The sequence below is a fragment of the Eleutherodactylus coqui genome, chromosome 6, assembly GCF_035609145.1.
Source record: "Eleutherodactylus coqui strain aEleCoq1 chromosome 6, aEleCoq1.hap1, whole genome shotgun sequence".
Classification (NCBI taxonomy): domain Eukaryota; kingdom Metazoa; phylum Chordata; class Amphibia; order Anura; family Eleutherodactylidae; genus Eleutherodactylus; species Eleutherodactylus coqui.
In genome coordinates, this window is record NC_089842.1 from 144477610 (window position 1) to 144502824 (window position 25215).

The 25215-nt window shown below is 45.4% G+C and overlaps 2 protein-coding genes across 5 annotated transcripts in view; both read left to right on the plus strand.

The window, feature by feature from the left end:
* LOC136632724 (dickkopf-related protein 3-like) overlaps positions 1–13759 on the plus strand; it is a 62732-nt gene extending 48973 nt beyond the window's left edge. For all 4 annotated transcript variants that reach the window (XM_066607804.1, XM_066607806.1, XM_066607803.1 and 1 more), the window contains 4 exons: positions 3885–3986; positions 5827–5974; positions 9257–9413; positions 13242–13759. In XM_066607804.1, coding sequence (XP_066463901.1) covers positions 3885–3986; positions 5827–5974; positions 9257–9413; positions 13242–13614 — 780 coding nt within the window. In that variant the 3' untranslated portion in view covers positions 13615–13759. The remainder of the gene's footprint in view (positions 1–3884; positions 3987–5826; positions 5975–9256; positions 9414–13241) is intronic.
* Positions 13760–19816: 6057 nt separating this feature from the next.
* Positions 19817–25215, plus strand: part of KASH5 (KASH domain containing 5) — a 64973-nt gene continuing 59574 nt past the window's right edge. Inside the window, exon 1 of the mRNA XM_066607808.1 lies at positions 19817–19972. The gene's annotated coding sequence lies outside the window, so the exon portion shown is untranslated. The remainder of the gene's footprint in view (positions 19973–25215) is intronic.

Sequence of the window (25215 nt, forward strand, 5' to 3'; positions counted from 1 at the left end):
TGTCCATTTTACCAAGTTTCCCTGAAAAGAGGACCCATCCTGATAATAAGGCCTACCACAGTTTTCGGAGAGGCTTGAAATATAAGGCCTTCCCCAAAAATAAGACCTAGCTAACTTGCATTAAAAAAATCTATACTCACCTGGTCCGCGGCGTCCTCATGCCTCCCGACGGTCTCCGGCCGCGCTGCGGCAAACTGCGTCCTCCCCGTCTGATAGCTGAGCTTCTTCCTGGTAACGGGACTTTGAATACCCCCCCCCCCTTTGAATACCCCCACCTTTGAAAACCCCGTACTCGATGAGCCAATCACAACCACTCAGTGACGTCATTCACTGAGTGGCTGTGATTGGCTCATCCAGCGACGGCTGTGATAGGCTAATCGAGCCCCAGCCAGCCAATCACAACCGTCGCTGGATGAGCCAATCACAGCACACTTTGCTGGAGGCGGGGTATTCAATGTCCCGTTAGCAGAAAGAAGCTGAGCTGTCAGACAGGGAGGACGCAGTTTGCCGCAGCGCCACCGAAGGCTATCAGGAGGCATCGGGACGCCGCGGACCATGTGAGTATAAGCCCCCGCTTGAAAATAAGACACTGTGCCTCTTTTGGGGTAAAAATTTATATAAGACAGTGTCCTATTTTCAGGGAAACACAAATTAAATACTTGTATTCCCAATAAAATGACAATTCTGGAGCTTTTTTTGAAAAATAACTTTGCATTGTGCCATTTCTATGTTATTTGTCCTGAATACTTATGAGTAAATTGACAACTGGGTGTTACCATTTTGCTTGTTAAAAGGGTATGTCTCTACCCAGCCAGATACTGTCAGAACTGATTGGACAGTGTTAGACTGTGTAGGGACACCCCAACTGGTAGCACCCAGCTGTCAATTTCTTTAAAAATTTCTAGGAGGAATAACAGAAGAATGACATTACATAGGATTATAAAAAATGCTCTAGAATTATTAATTCATGAGGAATACAAGCATTTACTACGATATGGCCGCCTGCACAGGGGCGGAAATCCCGCGGCGGGCTTTCCCACGGGATTTCCGCCGCTCAAAGCCTGCATAGGAGTGCATTACAATACGCACTCCTATGCAGACGGCCGCGGTTTGGCCGCGCAAAATCTCGAGCGGCAAACAAACCGCGGCATGTCCTATTTTTGTGCGGGCCTCGCAGAGCCTCGCACAGAAACGTCACTCACCCGGCCGTCGGCTCCGGTCTACGCATGCGCCAGCTGCCCGGCAACTGGCACATGAAAGAGCCGGGGCCGCCGGGCCCGGGAGGGTACGCGCTCGTCTCTGCAGGCGCTCGGGTCGGGTCTCGCGGCGATAATTCTCGCCGCCGGATCCGACCCGCTCGTCTGCAGGCGGCCTATATATGTCAGAAAAGGGGACAGATTGTCTTTAATGTTATTGAATGTATTGTTTATTGTTGATGAAAACTGGTTGTACAGAAATTCAGGGATATCCTATATTAGTGTTTTTCAACTCCAGTCCTCAAGTACCCTCAACAGGTTTTGATTTAAGGATGTCCTATAGAGAGGCCATCTGTGGCAATTTTTAAGGTACTGGCAGTAAATACATCTGTACATTACTATGGAAATCCTGAATACATGATCTGTTGGAGGTACTTCAGGACTGGAGTTGAAAACACCATCCTGTATCACCCCTACAATCCTTGTCCCTCCAATCATGTAGCCTGGATCAGCTGAACAGTTCCACATACCCCTCACTGCCATCATAAAAGATGTATAGACTTTTTGAAGTTGTGTAATGTTAGAATTCCTCTAGTTCTCTGTGTCTGGCTGCTACTAATAAAATGCAGGTTTCTCCCAAACTACTGCACAGATACATACAGTCTTCTACCAAAAATAATTGGACACCTGAGCAAGAATTTACACATGTTAATAATTAGTGGGGCTTCCTTTGGCCCTAATACCATCAGATACTCTCAGTGGCAAACGTTCTACTAACATCTAATACATGTCAGCTGGGTTTTCCCTTCATTCATCCTGCAAACGTCTGAGGAATTCTCTCAAAGAAGATAGACACTACTTTCCGACCCAACATTCCAGTTTATCACAAAGATGTTCAATAGGGTTCAGGTTGGGATAGAATGTCAAGGTATACCTCAGTGTTCATGGTTTTTGTCACTGCAACCAAAGGACCAAGACCATGCCATCTAAAACATCCCCAGTCCATAATTGGAACCTACGCTGTACTTAACTGCACAATACACTCAAGCAAAAGACGTTCCCCAGACATTCTTAATTCCTGGGTACGTCCATGTGATTTGAAGATGGAGTAGCGTGATTTGTCACTCCATAAAACGTTCTCCCATTGCTCAACTGTCCAATGACATTGCTCCTTGCATTATTGTAGATGAGCAGATGCTTGAGCTTCGTGATGGACGGCCTGTGTGGAGCTGAACAACTCATATATCCAATGGCATGCAGTTCCCATCACAAGCTATGGCTGACACCTCCAAGGTGTCACCTCCATAGTCCTGTGCTGCTCTCTGCTCTACAAACAAGAACTAACATTTCAGTAGCCATTCCAATGTAGTAATCATTTCCTTTGCCAATCTCTATAGTCAGAGATTAGAACTAGAGAATTCTACTGGAGAATAGCTATCTATGACTGATCTCAGGACTGGTTTATGGCATTTCAGGACACTGCTAGGAGTTCAAGGCTGTCTCACACAACACTGGATAATAACGTGTCATGTTTTGGGGACCGGAGAGCCATTTCTTCATCAAGAGTCACCCAAAGGAGGCTTGCCACATATTTTCCAAACCACATTCTGGCCATCCTCTATATAATATATGAAACCATATTAAACCAAAAGTGGCAGATGCTTTTTAATAGCAGTGCACATTGTATACACACGGATTACCTGACTTGAAACTAGAATTCTTACCAAGGAAGTAAATATGTTGATATTATTGTTACAAAGTGTCATGGTCCGAGTCACGCATGAGTCATAACTTCCTCAGTATAGTTGTGTGCTGCGCATACCATATCATTATGTAAATGGGGCTTAGTCATTTTTGTATAACGTTTGTCATGTGGCAAAAATTATAGTGGTGATGTGACCTTTCCTGCGGCTTCATGAGGAGAACCACCAGAGCTTGTTTAACAAGTGCAATGGTGAATGGGAAGGTTCATGTCACCAACATAGATTATATTGTCCTCATCTGTAACATGTCTGTATTTACCTTGGCATTGCAATGTAGAATTGAAATCTTGTGTAATTTGATGAACTCTGCCCGCACCTCAACACCAGTGAACACCTTCAGATCAGTTTTTAATTGAATTGCATGTATTTTGGGCTAAAAATCTTTTTGTCATAGGTTTTTAATTAAAAATGTTGGACCATTTGGCTTCTGCAGTATGCATGTATTCCAACACCAAACCAGCTGTAGAATGTTGTTCACTACCAAATCTGTTAGACTAACGGACAGGCACAGAGCTGTACATATAGGTGTGGCTGTATCTGGTACTGCAGCTCAACTATGATTCTGGAAGCCAAACCACCATGATAATACGGTATATCCTAAGGATATAACATGATATTATAGAATTGCAATTATTTAATGTAGGTTTTCAGTAACTACTTTTAATACCAAGATTAGGGACTTCACTACAATTTTAGGAACTACTGTAGAGCCACCAGGTGTGTGCATGTGTATTGGTTTCCAAAGGTTCTAGATATCTAGGTGTATTTGGCTCCTTGACAGACTAAGTTTACTTTTTACATTTACTTTTACTGTACTTGGCTGCTTAATCTCTTCCTGGCAGACCAATACATGTGTGCAATGCATTGCACTATATATTACTTTGACAAATTGGTGTGTACTTTTTCCTTTCTGTCTTGGTATTAGATGCCGTGGGAGTGTAATGATTCACATGACTGCCCAGAGAACCAGTATTGCCATCTTTCATCTGATATTGCAGAGTGCCAAGATTGCAAAACTAAGGACATGGTGAGCAACACATTTTATTATCCTGTCTCAAAGTGAGTCTGTCGGCTCGAACATGTTGTACAAACTGCAGGCATCGTGTTATAGAGTCGGAGGAGCTGAGCAGAGTTTATATAGTTTTATGGGGAAAGATTCAGTATATCTTGTATTTTATTCATTTATATCCCTGCTCATTCTGAGCTGAGCAGTCCAATGGGCGGAGCTATCAGTGATTGACAGCTAAATGTGCAGTCATACACAGATAAAACTATATACAATCTGCTCAGGTCCTATGGTTCTGTAGTTTGCACATGTTCAAGCTGACAGACTCCCTTTAAATAGAACCTGTCACCTTTCATTTTTTACTTGCATCAGTTACTTTCAATGGTCTAATAAGGCAAGTGTGCATGATTACTGCCATAGAGAGAGGGAGATAAGTGGCTGCTAGATACCTCTAGTGTCACTTAGGTAACCTTCGTACAGTGTTTTTAACCATGCTGTGGGATTACTACAGGGGTGATAGAACCCCTGAACGGAAAGGACCAGAACCATACACTTGCCTTACTGAAATGGACAACACTTTGGTATTTTTTTGACAAAGTTTCAATTCATTTCTGTTATATTTTGATTATAGAATAGCATAGTTGACTACGTTATTCTACACTCCAACTATAACATAAACAAACAGAACCCTTGGGGAGAGAGAGAGGCTTGAGCAAACACGTATATAACAGCGGCAGAGGGGAGAGGCTTGGCCACACATATACTTGGCTGCACATATGTATATTGCGGTGGAGTAGAGAGGGTTGGCCATGCATATACTGCTGGGGAGGAAGGAGAGCATCTGGGGGTTGTGGAAGTGCTGGATGTCCTTAAACTGTGAAGGAGAGGGATGCTGATGTTCTGGATATGATTATACAGCAACAGAGAGGTGATTTTAGCCATTTTTTGAAGACATTATTTGGTAAGGGTGCCCCAAGGTAAAAAAAAATCCCAGGAGTCCCCCAAGACTAAAAAGGTTGGGAAACACTGTCTTAGATAATCACCAAACTTGTTAACTTTGGAATGTTGAGATAAAGTTATTTTGATCACAAGCAACATCCAACCCTGCGAGACCAAAGTGTATTTCACAGATTTAAATAGCATACACATAGCAGTACTTGCCCTCTTTGACAAAAAACAAGTACTCCTTTACACTCTAGTGTTTACACTCCACTTTTAAATGAATACTCACAAAGCTAGACGTCTCTTGTGATCATTGTAGGTCAACCCTACCAGAATGGGTGGGATCAGGGGTGTAACTATGGGGGAGTACAGAGGCAGCAGTTGCATCTGTTTGTCAGTCTTCTATCAATCCTCAGCATTTGCATTAGGTTTATTGTAGACCCATTGTTTAACATCTTTAACCCTTTCCAATCCACTGTCTGACGTCTGAAGACATTATGACTTAAGGCTGTACAGCTCCGATGTTGGAAGACGTCCGTCGAGGTTCTCTTACTGTATATTGCCAGCCTCTCTGCTGTCGGAGCCTATCCAACGTGTCACCTCATGCAGTACTGGCTTTAGCTAGCATTTAGCGCCATTGTATAACGGCAGAAAAAGAGTAAGTCCCCTAGGAAAACCAGGATACAAATTGAATTGGATTGGATTGGAAAGGGTTAAAGGTGAGTCAAAAGGTGAGGTGTATCTTATCCCACATTATACATCAAAGCTGTATGCTGAATTTAAATAATATTAATAATTAGTCAAGGTGACATGTTGCCTGTTTTGCTTTGTTGGAATGTCACCCTTCCAGTAAATATTCTGCCTCTGAGCATTCCAGATGATGTATAAACTATATAACGTTCTTTTATCACTGTATCAGCTTTGTCAGCAAGACAGAGAGTGTTGTCTTGGGTGGGTCTGCGCCTTGAGCAAATGTACTGAACGCCTGAGCACCGAAAGTGGTGGAGTAAGGTGTGATCTGACAGAAGATCAGTGCGCTCCAGGATTCTGCTGCTCGACAACTGAGAGTAAGTTCATTAAAATCTCTCTGCACATAGATGTCATACCCAGGGTGTATTCTAAATAATGTGAACGAGACATTATTAAGGTGTCTGGGGCCTCTGTACTTAGGGCCTTGCCTTCCCTGATCATTACTAACACCTACTGATCATATATATACCGTAACATATCATGCTTCCCCCATCAGTGTTGGGATAGCTTGGGCTCCCAAAAGAAAATATGTTCATCTACTAATCATCTAATCTTTGTTTTGAAGACACAGGATGCATTAGCAATAAGGTCTAATATAAATAATTCATGAATCAAAGAAATAAACCCTAGCGGCAAGTGACTGGTTCCAAAGTCAGCTCCAAATGGGGTTGTCATCTGCTGGACTTTGGGAGCTTACTCTTTTTCTGCTGTTATACAACGGCGCTATCTGCTGGCTAAAGCCAGTACTACATGAGGTGACACGTTGGATAGGCTCCAACAGTAGAAAGGCTGGCAATATACAGTAAGAGAACCCCGGTGGACGTCTTCCAACATCGGAGCTGTACAGCCTTAAATTATAATGTCTTAAGACATCAGACAGTGGATTGGAAGGGGTAAATTGAATTGAGGCGAATTCTGCACAGATTTTGGTATGGAACAGAAGCCTAAATTCAGAGGGAATCCTCAACATGTGAACATACAATCTCAATAGCTATCAGCCATATGATTGTTTGGCTGATAGCTGTTTCTCCAGACTCCTCCATACACATGAACGATCGGTTTGGCCTAGCGTTCATGTGATTTCATGACAAGGGTGGATTAAGCCGTTACCAGTCAGCCCTGGTAGTAGCTTATCACCAGGTGGAATAAAAGGTGTGGGTTTTATAATTCAATGTACCCGATCCTTCTTTCTCTGACAGATGTTGGGAAGCCCCCATACATATACCAGAGTCATCCAGGCATGCCAAAACCAGTAGATTCGGTTGACTAATATATATGGGTGATGTATTGAAAATCCATTTATATCAGTTGTACAGCAAAGGAAGGGCCTCACTTATTTATGCAATTCACTAACATATCATTTAAAATGGCTCCTAAGCTTGTACTCTACTTTAAGAAATGTCAGTATTCCACAAGCATTCATCAGCTGCATCCAATATGATGCTTCTCACTGTACCCCCCTCCTTTGACAGGAAATAAAATCATATTTTAAAAGACAAGAGGTCTGTAAACAGAGAAATCTGATATTTTAACTTCTCAATCTGTTCTTTTCATTTAACTTGTAAGTCAAATGCAACAAAACTTGATGTATCACCTGAGATTAGGATCTGTCTATTGTGGGCGCAGAATAACAGGGATATCCTGTTTCATTGCCTGCTTGTTCTCTACTATTTACTGACACACTTAAAAGATTTGTTTTTGAAACAGGAGAATCAGATTCTTATAGGAAATTGGCTCCATTCAGACAAGTGAAGTAGCTAACTGTATGTATGCTGACAGTTATCAGCTCCAATGCCCCCATTAGGGCATGTTCTGCTCAGCGGACCAAGCATGTTTTGTCTACAGTGACTACCAGAAGAGGAAAAGCTAAAAAAATACAACTCATCCACTCTCCTATTTATACAGAGTGGGTAGATAATGGGAGTAAAATTAAATTGCTAGAAATATTGTAAATCCTATACAGGCGGACTACTAAGCAAACTGTTCCAATGCCAGCGGAGGCACCATTTAAGCTCTGTGGAAATTTGGAGGAGAACCTGTATGTGCTTAATAGTCATTACTCGAAATATCACAACTGTTAAAGTGGTTGTACCAAAATCTAAAGTTATTCCCTGTCCACAGGATAGGGGATAACTTTATGATCAGTGGGGGATCTGGGACCCTCACAGATCCCGAAAATGGGTGTTTAAACAGTGCCTGCATGAATGAAGCATAGGTCACACATGCACGCCCCTGCTCAATTCATTCCAATAACTGCATGGGAAATTGCCAAGTATGAGTGCTTGGCAGTCTCTGGCGCTATCACTGAAATAAATGTGGGGACCATCAAGAGCCCCGTTCTCGGGATCAATGGGGTTCCCATTGGTTAGACCCCCACTGATCGTAACTTTGGATTTTGAAACAACTACTTTGAGGTTGCTAAAGTTTGCTGAAACTGTGTATTTAACACGTTAAGGGTTTGTCCTATGAAATGAAGTTATCCTCTAACCAAAGGCTAGGGGATAAATATCTGATTGGTTTGATCTGACTGCTGGGACTCCTACTAATCATCGTAAAGGGGGTCCCGAAGGTCACCAAATGAATGGAGTGGTGGACATGCATGTGCATCGCCACTCATCTATTTATGGGACGACCCCTTTACGTGTTCAGTTAAAGGGGTTTTCGGAGTTATTGATTTTAGATAGTTTTGGGTTTGCCATGCCCAAAACTATATAAAATCAATATGCTCATTGTGGTGCCATACCATCACTTCAGTGATCCGACACCACGGCATTTGATAAATGACATCGACCGGGCCAGAAGGCCTGGTGACATTCCGTAAACCTGTTGTGTGGACTTCTAATGTAGAAGCCACAAGGGAGATTTACAGGATGTCACTCATGACATCCCTGTCTGGCCTCCTAATGGCTGAAATTGTTACCAATGTAAGGGGTACTCCAAAAATCCTTTTAACGTTTGCTACATTAGTAACTTGCTGCCAGAGGGGTCTATTAAGCAGCTTATTTCCCTCTCCCGATTGTAAAAACATATGAATATATAGGGATTAGACAGAAGGAATAACTGTCAGTGTTCAACCAGGAGCTATCTAAAGTCGATGGGCCGCTTTAGGTTAAGCTTACCCATACATGTCTGAATGGAATATTAATAGACTTTAGAATACATCTCAGGGCTTATCTTTCAATATTGTTTAGGGAATATTCTTAAATGGAAAGTACACAGTTCTGTGAATTGTCTTCTCCTGTAAGACTCCACTCAGTCATGTCTTCATTTTAGCTCACCCAATAGTAGTTATTATGGCTGTTGTAGGTTGCAGTCACAGCTCCCACAGTTTTCAAGGGTCTTAAATGGCAAATTTCCATTCAACCTTATACACTGTTATGTCTAGTACAAAGCAGTAAGCATAAAACCATGTATTACTCAAAAAGTCAGGGGTAAATTTACTAACATAATATGCATATTATGTATATTTAGTTGAGATACTGTCTCATTAAAATATTCATTATAATGTATGAATGACTGTAGTTCAATAGTTAAATTACATTACAAGCAGCATTGTGCTGCCCTCTATGCATTTAGCTTAGAATTTCTTATCTTTACAGGACTTCCTTTCCCCATGTGTTTGCCGCTTCCATCTAGAGGAGAACAGTGTGGTACCCAGGCCAATAACTTCCTAAAGTTGATAACGTTTGCGGCAAATTATGGTTTGGATGTGCAGCACTGTCCTTGTGGTGAAGGTCTGGTGTGCACCAGTAAAGGGTAAGACTCCTCGTGAGACTCCTATAACACAGGCATTTGTGGACTTATACAGTAATTGATCTGATAAGATGACACAACAAAAGAAATAAGCCGGGTTGCCATGTACTTCTCTAATAGGTGATCGATGGGATTGGACCCCCACAGATCTGATACTGATGAGGTATCGTAAGGATAGGTCATCAGTATACAATGGGCCTTTTTACACAAGCTGATCGCTGGTATGAGTGTCGGGAGCACCTGCGCCCGACGGTCGCCCTTAGTCTCAGAAAACCCTTTTAATCAGGTTTTCCCACTATTCTACATCCAGAAGGCTACACATAGCCTTCACCAATGAAGGTACAGAGCCACCCTCTAGGCTTCTTCCCCCTTGCTCTTGCTCACGTGTCAAGCAGTGGCATTTCCCGTATTCATTTCATTCTGAGTTCTGCATGGTGTTAAAAGGATATTCACTTTAATGTACTGTGACATTCATGCAGGTAAAGGGCTTATTCACAGGAGCGTATATTGGCTGCCGTTTTCATGGCCGGCCGATATATGCTACTATCTGAGCTGTCTTCCCCCTTCCCTCCCCCTCACCGTTTCTCTGCCTCTCTCCTCCTCTCTAGCTGTTTGCAATGGGAGGGGGTGGGATGGGGGTGGAGCTCCCTGCGGCCGGAACGCAATGAAAATACGCCCATCGACAGGCAGTCTTAGAGGTGACTTATAAGGCCATTCATGCTCCTCTGGGTAATATGCAAATAAGGGATATGAAACAATACCTCTCCAGCAGCACCTATTGGAAGACTTATAAGTCTCTTCACTCACCTTCTAGGATCTAGGTGCTCCCCCTAAGGAGAAAAGATAGCGTTCCTGACCCACGTCATAGGGCTCTCGCTAGCCAAGCCAGAAACTTACTACACACTGATGAGGGGCAAACACCCTGAAACAGCTGTATGTGTATGGATTCTGCCTTGGATGTCAATTCCCAGTCATTGTTACAAAGCTTGTAAAAAGAGTCTAACATTGACTTGCAGGAATGCTGCCTTCCAATAGGTGGTGCTACAAAGGTATAGTTTCATCTCCCTTATTTACATATTACCCAGAGGAGCATAAAGTCTCATCAGTCACCTTCTAGGTGCTCTCCCTAAGGAGAAAAGATAGTGTTCCTATCTGACATTTGGCTCACCGCAGACAATAGCTATGATTCTCCACTCATGGACAGGGAGGCTGTGCTTTCCATAGCAACGATATGGAAAGCATTCACTGCGTTCCCTGCGGCCAGATTATCGCTGCGGGGAACGCAATGAAAATACTCCCATGGACAGGCAGCCTTAGAAGTGACTTATAAGGCCATTCATGCTCCTCTGGGTAATATGCAAATAAGGGATATGGAAAAATACCTCTGCAGCGCCACCTATTGGAAGACATAAGTCTCTTCACTCACCTTCTAGGTGCTCTCCCTAAGGAGAAAAAATAACGTTCCTGCTGCACGTTTTGGCACTGTATTGTAATTCTATATGCCTGCTATGCTACTTTTGGCCACTAGATGCCTCTGTATTGCAGAGTCTGTTCCTGGAAAGGAGTTACAGCTTACAAGATGTTTTCTGGGCAACGTGTTCCTGAGAAAGACTGATGTGGCCAATCTACTATGTATTATGACCCTCCATCCTCTCAAAGGCCTTTTACACAACCTGACAATCTGGCACAAAGGTTCCCCCGATTGTTGGGCCATGCAAAAGTGCAAAATAATCAGCCAATGAACAAGCAAACGCTTATTTGTCAGTTGATCATCTCATTTATGCTACGCAAAAATAAAAAGCAAAATATTGTTTGAATGGGGAATATTCTGACAATTATTTTAATACTGTATTGGAGACAAACAATCGTATTAACAATTGTTCCTCTCCAACATTGTCTTTAAACCCGCTTTACCGTAACTATACGGTGTGGGTTTAAAGCTCCTGCTCCTCCAATCTAGAAAGAGCAGGTCAGGTGCTTGGCTATCAGACAGCCGAGGAGAAGACAAATGCAGTTTATAACCTCTTCTGCCTTCTCTTTTCCAGCCTACGTAGCGGTCAGTGAGTGCTATGTAGTGAACAGAAGAAGCAGCAGTGCCATTTTCTTTATTGCACTCATCTATCATGTGACCGCCAGCGACCCTTAGTATGGCAGCGTTGCTGGGTCTTAGCAGAGCTCTGCTAGAGGCTAATGTGACCTTACAAGGAGGTTTCCCCTGTAACTGTGGCTCCCATCGATGCTCCTGTTAGGGCTCACTGACACAGGCATATGTCGCTCGCGTATTAAGCAGTACTAAAAGCCATTATTTCTATTGGGCCACTTACAACTGCATTTTTTTTCTTGTCCGTGAAAAAAAACGCATTTCCTATTTTTGTGCGTACTATGTACCCACCAACATAGGCTAAGGGGATTTGACATGCACATCAAATACACATGTACATGCATATTTACTATATACTGTGTATTTCATTATTATGTTTATTTAATTACATTTTATTTTGTTTTATCATTTTAAAAAAATCTGTTTTTATTGGCTTGAATCCAAAAAATGCCCCAAATCAATTAATCCTTCCATCTCATTGTGCGTTCCTGTAACTCTGGACCACCTAGTTTGATAACTGTATTGGCAGTGGTTCTCCTGGGCTTACTTACCTCCCTGGTAAAGTAAGTGACCCACTTTCAAGTTCTTTTCTATGTATTGATTGGTTTGCTACATGAAGGCTTGTCCTTGAGCGCTGTCTGCCCCTTTTTGTTTTCCATTTCATCCCACTTGCTACCCTGGACCACTGTTTTGGATTGGACTGCTGCGACTGGCGCTTTCCATGGTGGATGTTTGCAATGGACCAGGATTCTCCCTTACCAACTGAGGAATATACGCAAAAGCTTTCCAGGCTGTCATGTGTCGTGAGGCACCCCGCATATGCAGGGGCGACCCCACCACACCAGGTTCCTGGGTATTTTATTTTTTTTTTGTTTGGGGACGCTGTCCTTTTTTCTGTACACCTCACTTGTATGTTGATACAATTCATACTTTGAGATCATTATACTTATTGCACCCATATTAGGCTGTGTTATGTCTTATACATTACACTTGGTGTATACATCTGGAAGGTATCCAGGTGGTTATTGTAATATCTCTGTTGCTTTCTGTGGGCCACAGTGTCCTTTTGACATAGGCTTAGTTGGCACACTGGGTTCACTTTTGAACACCATGTCATGTTAAGTCAAATTATGTGTCAGTTTATAAAATGATCCTAACCGATGGAGTCCTCTTTATCTGGCGTAGAGTACCAAATTCTTTTGTATAGAGTCCAAGATCTTTAAAAATTCTGGCAGTAAGAGGGAATGTTAAAAAAAACAAAACATTACTCAGATGGTAAATTTCCCACTGCTCCTATCCTCTCCGCCAGCCTTACATAGCTACAGCGGTGACCTGGCTGTATACCCATGTGAACACTTCAGCCAATCTCCTGCCAACTACACATTTCGAACCGGAATGCCACGATTGAGAATCTGCACACTGTACTGGAACTATCAGTTCCTAGCCCTTGTGACTTGTATACATACAAGACATTGCTGAAGCCTGAAGAACCGGGGTCATTACAGGTCACATGACTTGATGCCAGAGTGAAAAATGGATGCTGTTTAGAACCAGTTTATAAAAAATAAAGTGTGTAGCAAGAGAGGTTTAACTTGCAAAAATTAAAAAATAAAACAGAATTACTTCCATTTTCAAAAATGTGAAATTATCAGAATTTTCAGGCTGTTGGCTATTTTTAGGTTCACTTCCTGACAATGTGTTATCAGTGTTCCTCTTCTATTCTTCTCTAGAAACTTAATATCAACGTGCGAGAAGCCAGATGATGTTATAGACTTCACAAACTACAGAGAAGACTCTCTTTTACAACCATTGATCCGAAGAGATGAAGAGCTGGCCTACTATGATGGAGATCTTGTGCCATGGCCCTCCCAGGATGACCAGTTAGTCTTTGTAGACTTTCCAAAGGACGTTGAAGTGAATGAAAGGGATGTAAGAAGAAACTTTCAGTTATTCAGTGCTGATATGGGTGATCACTTGCAGGAAGAAAATCTCCATTTCGATGACCATGTGGATGAACCAGGTGATCCAAGTGAAGCAGATTTCCAAGAGCTTAAACAACTTGCTAGTGAAATGGGACAATATTTTGGTCCTGGTTTTTACTGATTAGATCTTTATTAGTTTATGATATTATTTAGCTGCGATTTTTGTTATAGCTTTGTTTTCATTTTAAAAAAAACTGATGCACTTGCAATAATTTGTTCTATGTCAAAGACAGAATAAAATGGTTTCATTACATGGAGAAATACAACAGCAGTGTTATGTCATTTTTTTTCAGAGTATGATTGTAGAGTACTGTGCTGAATGTTAAAGAGGTTGTCCATGTTCTTTAAGCCCTTCCCCCTACAGTCAGTTTTGGCCTTTCTGACAAGGCCCCATCTTTTAAATTTGACATGTGTCACGTTTAGTGGTAATAACTTTGGAATACATTTACTTATGCATGTGATTCTAAGTGTTTTTTCATGACACATTGTACTTTACATTAGGCTGGATTCACATGGGTGTATATCGGCCAGGTTTTTCACGCCTGGCCGATGTACGCTGCCCCTCTGATGCATTGGTTTACAATGCATCAGTTCACATGGGCATATTTCAATGGCGTAAAAGCGCATGGCCGGCCAAGATAATGCATTTTGGCCAGGCGCTTTTACACTGGCGGCAGCTGCATAGACGCCTTTGGGAGCCTATAACAGCTGCCGGAGAAGGGAGGTGGGAGTTTAGCAGCATGACTGCTAAATTCCCACCCCTTTCCCTCCTCCTCTACGCCCCTTGCCGGCTGTTTGCAATGGGAGGGGGTGGAGAGGGGGCGGGAGCTTAGCACACTAGCTCCCGCCTCATCCTGCCTCCACCCCTTGCAGAGAGGGTGAGGGTGAGGGAAGGGGGAGAACAGTTTACCAGAGCTTAAAGGGGTTGTCCCGCGCCGAAACGGGTTTTTTTTTTTTTCAACAGCCCCCCCGTTCGGCGCGAGACAAACCTGATGCAGGGGTTTACACAAAAAACAGGATAGTGCTTACCTGAATCCCCGTGCTCCGGTGACTTCTTACTTACCTGCTGAAGATGGCCGCCGGGATCTTCTCCCTCGGTGGACCGCAGGGCTTCTGTGCGGTCCATTGCCGATTCCAGCCTCCTGATTGGCTAGAATCGGCACGTGACGGGGCGGAGCTACACGGAGTCGCTCTCCGGCACGAGCGGCCCCATTGAGAAAAGAAGAAGACCGGACTGCGCAAGCGCGTCTAATCTGGAGATTAGACGCTGAAAATTAGACGGCACCATGGAGACGAGGACGCCAGCAACGGAACAGGTAAGTGAATAACTTCTTATAACTTCTGTATGGCTCATAATTAATGCACAATGTACATTACAAAGTGCATTAATATGGCCATACAGAAGTGTATAGACCCACTTGCTTTCGCGGGACAACCCCTTTAATTGTCTCCCCACACCCAAAAGCATTGTGGGCGTGGCATATATGTGCTGGGCTTGGGCCGTCTGAACGAGCACACAAACGTAAGCTTTGTGTGCCCATTCACATGTTTTTATAGCGCTGGTGGGCGCACGTTAAAACACCACTGGCCAGCTGTCATTGATTTTAATGAGACTTGTGCCTACAATTATGAGCCCTGGACGCCGTACAGGAGCTTCCACTTCATAACTTTTGTATTGTAGTGCTGACAGCGGGTGCTCAAACAGCTGATCAGCCAGGGTCCTGGTTGCTGGCCCCGAAACGATCGACTATTGATAACCTATCCTGAGGATTGGTTATCAATGGTATTTGCATGGAAAATGTTTTTATGTTTTCCTTAGTTGTTCACTGTTAATAGCGGCGTGGTTTTAGGCAAATCGTGCTGCCTTTAACAACCTACAGCTAGTCACATAGACTTGCATCCCCGGCAGGGTTCTTGGTTGCATCCCTGCTGCGACCCAGCTGGGTGGCAGCCTCTATGGGTATTAGTGTATCTTGATGCCACCAGGAAGTCCTGGTGGAGACAAGAGTGACCGAGGGGTGACGCTCCTGTACCTGATTGGCTGCATACAACTCTCCCCTGCAGGTCCTGGTAGCCCACTAGAATTGTAATGTGCTGGCTGCCGTCCCGGCTCCAGGGGCTAATATGACCTGATCTATGCTGCCGTCAGACTGTGCTGGCTGCAGGGCATTATTGATCATCATCGCTGCTGGCGTCCGTAGACAAGGCTCTCAGGCCTTGTTGCGGATGGTGGCATTGGTTTCCCTGTGCTTTTCCGTAGCTGCTCAACATCCCTGCTGCTAGGCAAGTATGCTGAACAAGTGGCGGCTCCCATTAACTCTTCCAACCTACGGCTGCCTGACCACGGATGTTGCGTTATCGCACTGTGGGAAATCCACCACGGGATACCGCCGCCCGGGAGCAGGAACCGGCAGATGGATCTCCGCTGTCAGCGGAGAACTGCAATGCTATGCGTTGCTATGGAGAGCTTTTACTGCGTTCCTTGTGGCCGGATTATCGCCGCAGGTTAACGCAATTCAAACCCGCCCATGGACAGGCAGCCTACCTGTTGGAGCGTGCTTTTTCCCAGTGGCTGTACTGCGCCAGCTCTGCTCCTTGTAGCAGCGCATCTTTGGGCGTTAGGCCACCTGAACCAAGGTAGCACTGACAGCCACCGATCGCCACCTGTCAGCGTTGCTATACTCCGTGCGCCGAGTTAAGCACTGTAGGACAAAGCAGGAGATACACCCGCCGGTTAGCAGTGTGGAAGGACGCAGCCGGTGTTCTCCGTGTGACAGCTTCTTCCGCCGCTCGCAACCTGTCTGCGCAGCCATAGTCCATGCTCCTGCTTACACTGTGTGGGAGATGGCAACAGATACAACCGGAGGTGTCAACCTGTCAGCACTGCTGAGCAACGATGGGCCCTGCACATCACTGACACCTGCGGCATGGGGGACAACAGTATTGGGTACTCCGGCACCCTGTATGTGTATTATTGTAGCTTGACGTCCAGCTTCCAGGACCTTTGGAAATGGACCCAATTGATAGCTAGTGGTGTGAGAGGGGCATTCCTCCTGTCAAACCCCTAGCTTCTGGTGGGGTCAAGACACACTAATACCGCCTCTATGTTGGGTCATACCCTAAGGGAACTTAGCTATGCCCCACCCATTGCAAACAGTGGCGAGGGGCAGAGAGGGGGTGGGAGCTCAGTGCACTGCTCCTGGCCCGACCAGCCTCCTCCCCTCAGGGACAGTGTATATTGTCCGGGCGTGCACACCCGCCCGATATACACACGTTGGAATAAGCCCTAAGGGTGCGTTGCCATGTAACAGATAGCGTCTGGCAGCTGCAATTCCACCCAATGGGAGTACTATCTTGCTTATAAGAAACAGTATTGTGGAATATGCCGTTCTGCGGAATATTCAGCCCCACAATCTGCACTATTAATATGCGGAATTGACAATAGCAGCATCCTGCTGCATCGAAAAACGCAGTTAGCAGTGTGAATTTTCTTGCGGATGCCTGTCGAGTAGTTGGGTATGGGTACGTTCCACCGCTGTGAAGCCCCTCGGCTGATATCACTGGGGAATTCTGCAATGATGCTGGAAAAGAAATGAAACATTAAATGGTACCAATAAAATAGAAGGGAAGCCCAAGCAAGAGACTCTTTGTATATTGCATACATATATACCGTATATGGGGCATATACGTATGGAATGCAGACAACCTCCTTGGCGTGAATTCACGTGTAGTAGATTCGCCGTGAAGTTTACGTGTAAAATGTATTTACACAAATAAAATATGCAGCGAATTACAATAGATGGCAAGTGAGTAAATCTTCGTATAACGCCGTGCATATACCGCCGACATTTCCACTTGAAAACACAAGCATGCTGTGGGTTTTCAATTTTGTGGATTTATCACAGGTTTTCACCCCAGATTTCACCATTTTAATGTAGCAGGGGTGAAATCCGTAAGACGTGTATTGTGCTACAGATTCGCTATAGATTTTCTGTGATCCGAAGTAGAATATTTTGATCTTTCAGTGTATGTGTACTATGTCCGGATACACCCTTAGGGCTCATGTCCACGGGCAAAATATGATTTAAGATCCGCAGCGGATCTCCCGCATGCGGATCCGCATCCCATAGGGATGCATTGACCACCCGCGGGTAGATAAATACCCGCGGATCGTCAATAAAAGGGATTTAAAAAAAAATGGAGCATGGAAAAATCCGGACCATGCTCCATTTTCGTGCGGGTCTCCCGCGGGGACGGCTCCCGCGGGCTTCTATTGAAGCCTATGGAAGCCGTCCGGATCCGCGGGAGACCTAAAATAGGAATTTAAAGTATTTACCATCCGGCGCGGGCGGGGAAGGTCAGCTGTTCCTCACGGCCGCATCTTCCTTGCTTCGGCTCGGCGGATGTGCCCGGCGCATGCGCGCGGCACGTCGGCGACGTGCCGGCGACGTGCCGCCGGCGTCAGGAATTCATCCGCCGGCCGAAAATGAAGATCCGGCCGTGAGGAACAGCTGATCTTCTCCGCCCGCGCCGGATAGGTAAATGCTTTTAAATTCTTATTTTCGGCGCTCATGTCCGCGGGGCAGGAGGGACCCGCTGCAGATTCTACATGTAGCATCTGCAGCGGATCTGATTTTCCCCGTGGACATGAGGCCTTAGGGTCCCTGGCACTTGCGTTTTTTTAACGCAAATGTCAATGGGACTTTCTAATGTTAACAACCCATTGCATGTTTGTGCTTTGTAATTTTTGTGCGATGCGTTTTTAACATTAGAAGGTCCCATTGATAATCGCGTGAAAAAAATGCTGAGTTAAAAAACACAAGTGTGTGGGAGCCCTTAAGCCGCTCCCACACGTGCGTTTTTTAGCACAATTACCACAGCGTTTTGAACACCACAGTAATCTCGGTACAACATTCCCATTGACTTTTACAGGGGGCCTCGCAGAGCTGTGCTCAAACGCGGCGTGTTCTAGAGCCGCGACTTTCAAGCAATTTCTGCTCTATTTTGGTGCGTTTTCACGCTTTTTAATGCACCTCATCACCCATCACAATGATGGGGTGCGTTAAAAAGCGCTGTCGAACATAGTAAGCTGTGCTTGAAAATGCCAATTAAAATTGCAGCGAAAACGCCACAATCAAAATCGCAGTGTTTTGCCGACGCCGTGTGAGAGCGGCCTTAGGCTACATGCACACGAGCACGAAACTCACACGAATATTAACTCCATTCTTTAGAATGGAGTCATACACATGGGTGATGTTTTACCTCAGAGCATCACTGCATGTCTTATTTCTTCATGTTCCTTGGAACGCATCACCCATTGTTTTTAATGGGACCTTAAAGACATCGCATGTGAGATTGAACGGCTTCCATTGACTTTAGTGGAAGCCGTCCATGCGGGAACCGCCCTGAAATGGAGCATGCTGCGATTTAATATCTGCATCCAAAGATCTGCAAATCAAATCTGCATGCTTTAATTCAGCTGCGGACGCCCATGTTTCGCTATGGACGGCTTGAACTACGGATCGCTCATGCGGTTACCGCAATTCAAATCCGCCCGTAGACATTGGGCCTAAAAGTGAATAGAAACTAATGAGATGAAGGCCGCTCAGAGGCATTGTGTTTGTGAAGGGACCCACGCCACTTTCTTCCTGTTTCACATTGGGGTAAATACACATAAAATAGGGGCACTAGTTGATAAATTCAGAGGGGACACTTTGCAGTAACGACCTCTTCAGGCAGGGCAATAAAGTTGTTACAAAAAAAAAAATCGCTGTCGAGTGTCTTCCACCAAGCGGTGGTTGTTGTGAGGTAACCTCGTACATCTCTGTCTCCTGAGGTGATTACCTGCAGAGAATCAGTCACTTATCTTATATTATCTCTCCCCATGGAGACCGCCATCCCTCAGCCTCCACAGACAGAAAGCAGGCCTTCACTTCACCCTCACTAGATAACTCTGGACCAGCAGCCATCTTGCTCAGGGAGGACAGTGAATTGGCAAACATCATTTCTTTGTTGGCCTCTCTCACACGGGTGTTTAACAGTGTTTAGTGGGCGTTTTCAACGCCTGATAAAAATGCATTAAAGGGGTGGTCTCGCGAAACCAAGTGGGGTTATACACTTCCGTATGGCCATATTAATGCACTTTGTAATGTACATTGTGCATTAATTATGAGCCATACAGAAGTTATTCACTTACCTGCTCCGTTGCTGGCGTCCTCGTCTCCATGGTTCCGTCTAAATTCGCTGGCAGCTTGCTTTTTTAGACGCGCTTGCGCAGTCCGGTCTTCTCCATTCAGCACGAGCCGCTTCAGTGTGCTCCCCGCTACAGCTCTTCTACGCATGCGCAGACGAGCTGTCACTGCTCGGGAGCGCGCTGAAGCGGCCATTCTGCACCATCCTCTGTTAGAGGAAGGTGCAGAAACTGGAGCTGCCCAGCGGAGAAGACCAGCCCAGCCCAGCAGCCCCGAGAAGCCTCCCAGGTAAGTGATGGGTCGGGGGGGGGCTGCCGCTGCGCCGGGCTGCGCCGGGGGCTGCCGCTGCGCCGGGCTGCGCCGGGCTGCGCCGGGGGGGCTGTCGCTAGGCCGGGGGGGCTGCCGCTGCGCCGGGGGAGCTAGCGCTAGGCCGGGGGGGCTGTCGCTGCGATGGGGGGGGCTGTCGCTAGGCCGGGGGGGCTGTCGCTAGGCCGGGGGGGCTGCCGCTGCGCCGGGGGAGCTAGCGCTAGGCCGGGGGGGCTGTCGCTGCGATGGGGGGGGCTGTCGCTGCGCCGGGGGAACTAGCGCTGGGGAGCCGGGGGCTAGCGCCGGTTACCTGCTGTCTGGTCGGCGGCTGCGGGGCGTCTGGTCGGCGGCTGCGATGCGTCCGGTTGCCATGGAGACACAGCTGGCGGCGTCTCGGGAGCGCGCACGTCGGGCTGCAGCGAGCGACGGGGAAAGAGCCGGCGGCTATCTTGAGGAAACTTTTATAACTTGCTGGAACGGTAAGTACGAACCAGCTAGAAATGTCATTTACAGGGGGGCTTAGTAATGTATGTTTAATGGGGGGGACTGGGCAAAAAAAAAATTAACTGCTTCCTCGAGACATCTCCTTTAAGCCTCCATTCATTTCAATGGAGCTTGTCAGACGAGCGTATTAGTGCAGCGTTTGTAACCGACTGTATGTTCTATTTTCAGCATTTTAGTGCGTTTCTGACGCCCTGCATCGTCCATTGAAATGAATGGGGTGCGTTAAAAGTACTGTAAAACACTGTGCATAGCGTTTAAGTGTTTTACACGCTGTTTACAATGTCACTGGTAGGGGGTAAAATGGTGGCATCATCAGCCTGCATTGTTAGGCCACTCTCACATACACGTTCACAAAACACCCTGTTCAAAATCATGGCATTTTACCACATTTTTGAACACACCCTATCGTTGTGATGGGTGATGAGGTGCGTTAAAAAAGTGAAAACGCGCAAAAATAGAACAGACAGCACTTGAAAATTGCGGTGTTAAAAATGCCGCGTTTCAGCGCAGGTTTGCAAGGCGCCCATTGAAAACATAGGAGTGTTGTACCATGATTAGTGTGGTGCTCGAGATGCCGCACTAGTCGCGGTAAAAAGTGGTGAGTGTGAGAGCGGCCTTACTGCATAATATATATATATAGTAAAAACACAGGCAAGCGCTCCCAAAAATGCTGTAAGACGCTGCGTTTGTACAAACACTTGTGTGAGAGCGGCCTTATACTGAGGGGCATCACCCTGTACAGCGGAGACTGAGCCATGGTGCCCGTTACCATGCAGCCTGTTGCTAAGCAACCAGTGTTACATGCGTACTATATATATATATATATATATATATATATATATATATATATATATATATATACATACACACACATATATACATACACCCCTTTGAGACTACCACACCGAGGTGCATTGAAAAGTGGTCTTCTAAGGGGGTGATCCCATCAAAGAGAATGGACAGTGTGCACAATATATGGTGGAACTGAAAATCTGACTTCCCTGGGGTCATCTTCTAACTGTTCCACCGTTTTCTATTCATATGTTGGTAAGTTGCTGTTCGGGTTAGTCAGGGGTCCACAAGTGGCTCAGGCTCTACACCTTCTACGCTGAAAGACAACTGCACGATTCTGGTTTGCATGAGCAGCTGCTGATGACATGATCAGCTTGTTCGCGCAGCCCGTTTAGACAGACAGATCATTGTTGAGGATCGTTGACTTCTCGTTCAGTGCTTCACCTTCCTACGTAACACACTGAACGAGCGCTGTTTAAACGGAACGACAAGTGAACGAGCCAACGATGATTTTCAGTCATGCATAAACTGAAGGAGAAATGAACGATTCCAGTTCATCATCCAGTCTCAGGGCGCGGTCACACGAGCGTAGGCGTATTTACGTTCGCACGTGCGCAGCGTTTAATCGCTGGAAAGAACGTTTTTCGGCGATCATGACCAGAGCTAGAAAGCGTATTATCGTTTGTTCCTACTTTGCAAACTATCTTTTCGGCCATCGAATATGCGTTGGTGCGTATTTCGGTCGCTTATGTTCCGTTTTTTTTCGGGTTGCCGTTTTTACGCGCCGTAAAATCGCCCGTGCGAACGAATACATTGGAAACCAACGCCTCAGATGGTCACGTTTATACGATTGGGCGCACAAACGCGTCGTTTATGCGCTCGTGTGAACGCACCCTCAGGCTTAGACTGAATGATTATAGTTATTCGTTTGAGCGGTTTTTTTAATCGTTTCGCCTAAACGCACCTTAAGGCCTTATTCACACGGGCTACAAAATTGCATACAAATGCATGTATGTGAAGCCAATGGTTTTCAATGGGTTCTTTCACGTGACGCATATACGTTGGGCAAAAAGATAGTTCTGGAACTATCTTCTAGCCAATATACGCTGACGGGTCCTATAGACTCCTATGGGAGCAGGGAAAAAAGGGAGGGGGGAAGCATTTTTGTAGTGGCCAACACTGCAAAAAGCTTACAGGTGCCTCTATGTAGGCATTAGAAGTCAATTCAGAGAATTTAAACGAAGCATTATATAATAAATTTGGTGTATCTTTAGACACCTTTGTCTGGATTTACTCCATCTATTGGCTGTCTTGATTTGTGCCAAAATTGTAGCACAGTTTTAGCACACACTGTCACGCTTAAGCCTCTTCCACTTCCTGTAAAGTCATGTCACTCTTCCAGTAGACTGTAACCCTTTGTCAAGCAGGGCACAGGTGTCTAAAACACATAATGTGGTAAAAGGTAAGTACACCAGTTCTTTAGTGCAAATTGAGCCAGGACTAATGCATTTCGCTTATTAACCCATTAAGGACCAAGCACTGTAAATTTACGATGCTTGGTTTTGGGCTTTAGGGCTTATTTACATATTTCAGGCCCGCACGATAGATGCGACCATCTGATGCATTGGAATCCAATGCATCAGTTCAGATGGCCAATTTTCGGGGTTTGTAAAAATGGTCGGCCGGAAAAGATATGGTGTGTGCATTCCGGTCAGATGTTTTTACACTGGCCAGAAAAGATAGTTATAGACCTATCTTTTTGTCCGGAATACTCCTGCCGGTCCCAGAGACTCCTATGGGGGCCTTTGAGAGCTGCCGGGAAAAGGAGGCAGAAGGGAGTTTAGCAGCATCTCTGCTAAACTCCCTACCTTTTTCCGCCCCTTGACAGCGGTTGACAAAGAGAGGGGAGGGTGATTAGCACACTAGTTCCTGCCCTGTTCTGCGCCCTCCCATTGCCAACAGCCAGCAAGGGGCAGAGAGGGGGAGGGAAGAGAGTTTAACAGAGCCAAACTCTCTTTCTCTCTCTCAGCCTGATGGCATAAACGGGAGATGCAGCCGTGACTTGGTCATGGCTGCCTCTTGTTCATGTGATTTTTGACCGCGCTGTGGCCATGACACCGCTGACTGAAGGTCGCAGCACCCGTGTAAAGAAGCCCTTTATCCCAGCCGATAGTAAAAAAATACAGTGCAGGATTAAATCCTCTGTTCCACAATCAATCAGAAGCAGGACAGATTTTCAGCTGTTAGTCACAGCTGATAACCCGGAGGAGGAGGCAGAAATGGATTTTAACCACTTCTGCCTTCTCCTTTTCCTAGTACACAGAGCTTAATGAGCGCTATGTACTAAGAAGTAAAAGTGGAAGTGTTTCTTCCACTACGCGAGCCGGCGGTCACATGACCCCCGGGATTCCCTGGCACAGCAGAGCTGCAGAGCCCGAGCAGACCCTGATCAGCTCTGCCAGTGACTAATATTTTCCCTGTAACTGAGGCTCCTATGGATGCTACAGTGGAAAAATGTCAAATAAACAAAAAAAAAAGACAATGTGAATGTCCCCCAGACATCTTATATGACATCACGGGGGACATAGATAGTAAAACAAAATTACAGAAAAAAATAAAAATATATACATAGGAAAGAAAATAACTGAAAGCCGACGCCAACCAAAACCGTCGCCGTATGTGCCCTGTAATCCAAAACCATGCGTATTATATATCAAAACGTCCGAAACAAAATGAGGAACCCGTTCCCATGCTTTATTTTAGCGTAAATATACTATTTTAAATAAAATCATTGTAAATGTAAAAAAAATCTTTTTAGCTTTTTACCCCCGATAAAACTAAAAAGACATTTAAATAAGTGAGTGAAAAAGATATTAAAAAATAGCCCTATATGTCATGGGAAAAAAACCCTGATAAAATAATTTTGGTAGCTGAAGGAAAAAAAATGGGGCAGTTAAACCACCACATGGGTAAAATTCCTAAAAAGTGTCTGGTTAAGGGGTTAAAAATCACCCCCAGTATGTCTATACAGAACGATAATATTAACCCTTTCCAATCCACTGTCTGACGTCTGAAGACATTCTGATTGAAGGCTGTACAGCTCCAATGTCGGAAGACGTCCGGCAGGGTATTCTTAGGCTGGGTTCACACGGGATGAAATCCCGCCAGAAATCTCGGGGTTTGGCCGCAGCAAAAACTGCGAGATTTCCGCCGGGAGAACCGCCGCGGCGGCTTTAAAGCGGCCTGGCCGCTCGCTCTTTCACTGCGGCCGGCGCTCCCATAGAGGAGAGCGTGGCCACAGCGGAATGAAAAAAAGAATGGACATGCTGCATATCCTGAAACCGGACTTACCGCAGCGGATTGGCCATCCCGTGTGGACGAGATTTCTGAGAAATCTCATCCACATGGCTGACTAATCCCGAGATTAGCGGCCACGGGCGGATTTGCCGCGGCAAAACCGCGGCAAATCCGCCCTGTGTGAACCCAGCCTTAGGGCGCCTACCCACTTGCGTTGACGATTTTCGCACGTGAAAAACGCGGCATTTTCGCACGTTTTTGCGCGTTTTTCGCGGCGTTTTTTGCAGCCCTCCATTGACAATCATGGGTGCATTAAGAGAAAAATAAGGACACATATGCAACTGACAGTTCCTATGTGAAAAAACCCCATGAAACGGAAAAAAACCCCCAGATGGACAAGAACACATTCTATACTAATTGCTCTTGAGAAAAAACGCAAAACATCACAGGAAAAAAAATCGCAAGTGGGTAGGCACCCTTACTGTAGATTACTGGCCGCTCTGTTGTCGGGGGCCTCTCCAGCATGTCACATACCGCAGTACTGGCTCTAGCCAGCAGATGGTGCCATTGTAAAATGGCAGAAAGAGAGAACCCCCTAGGAAACCCTGAATCCAAAATTGGATTGCAAAGGG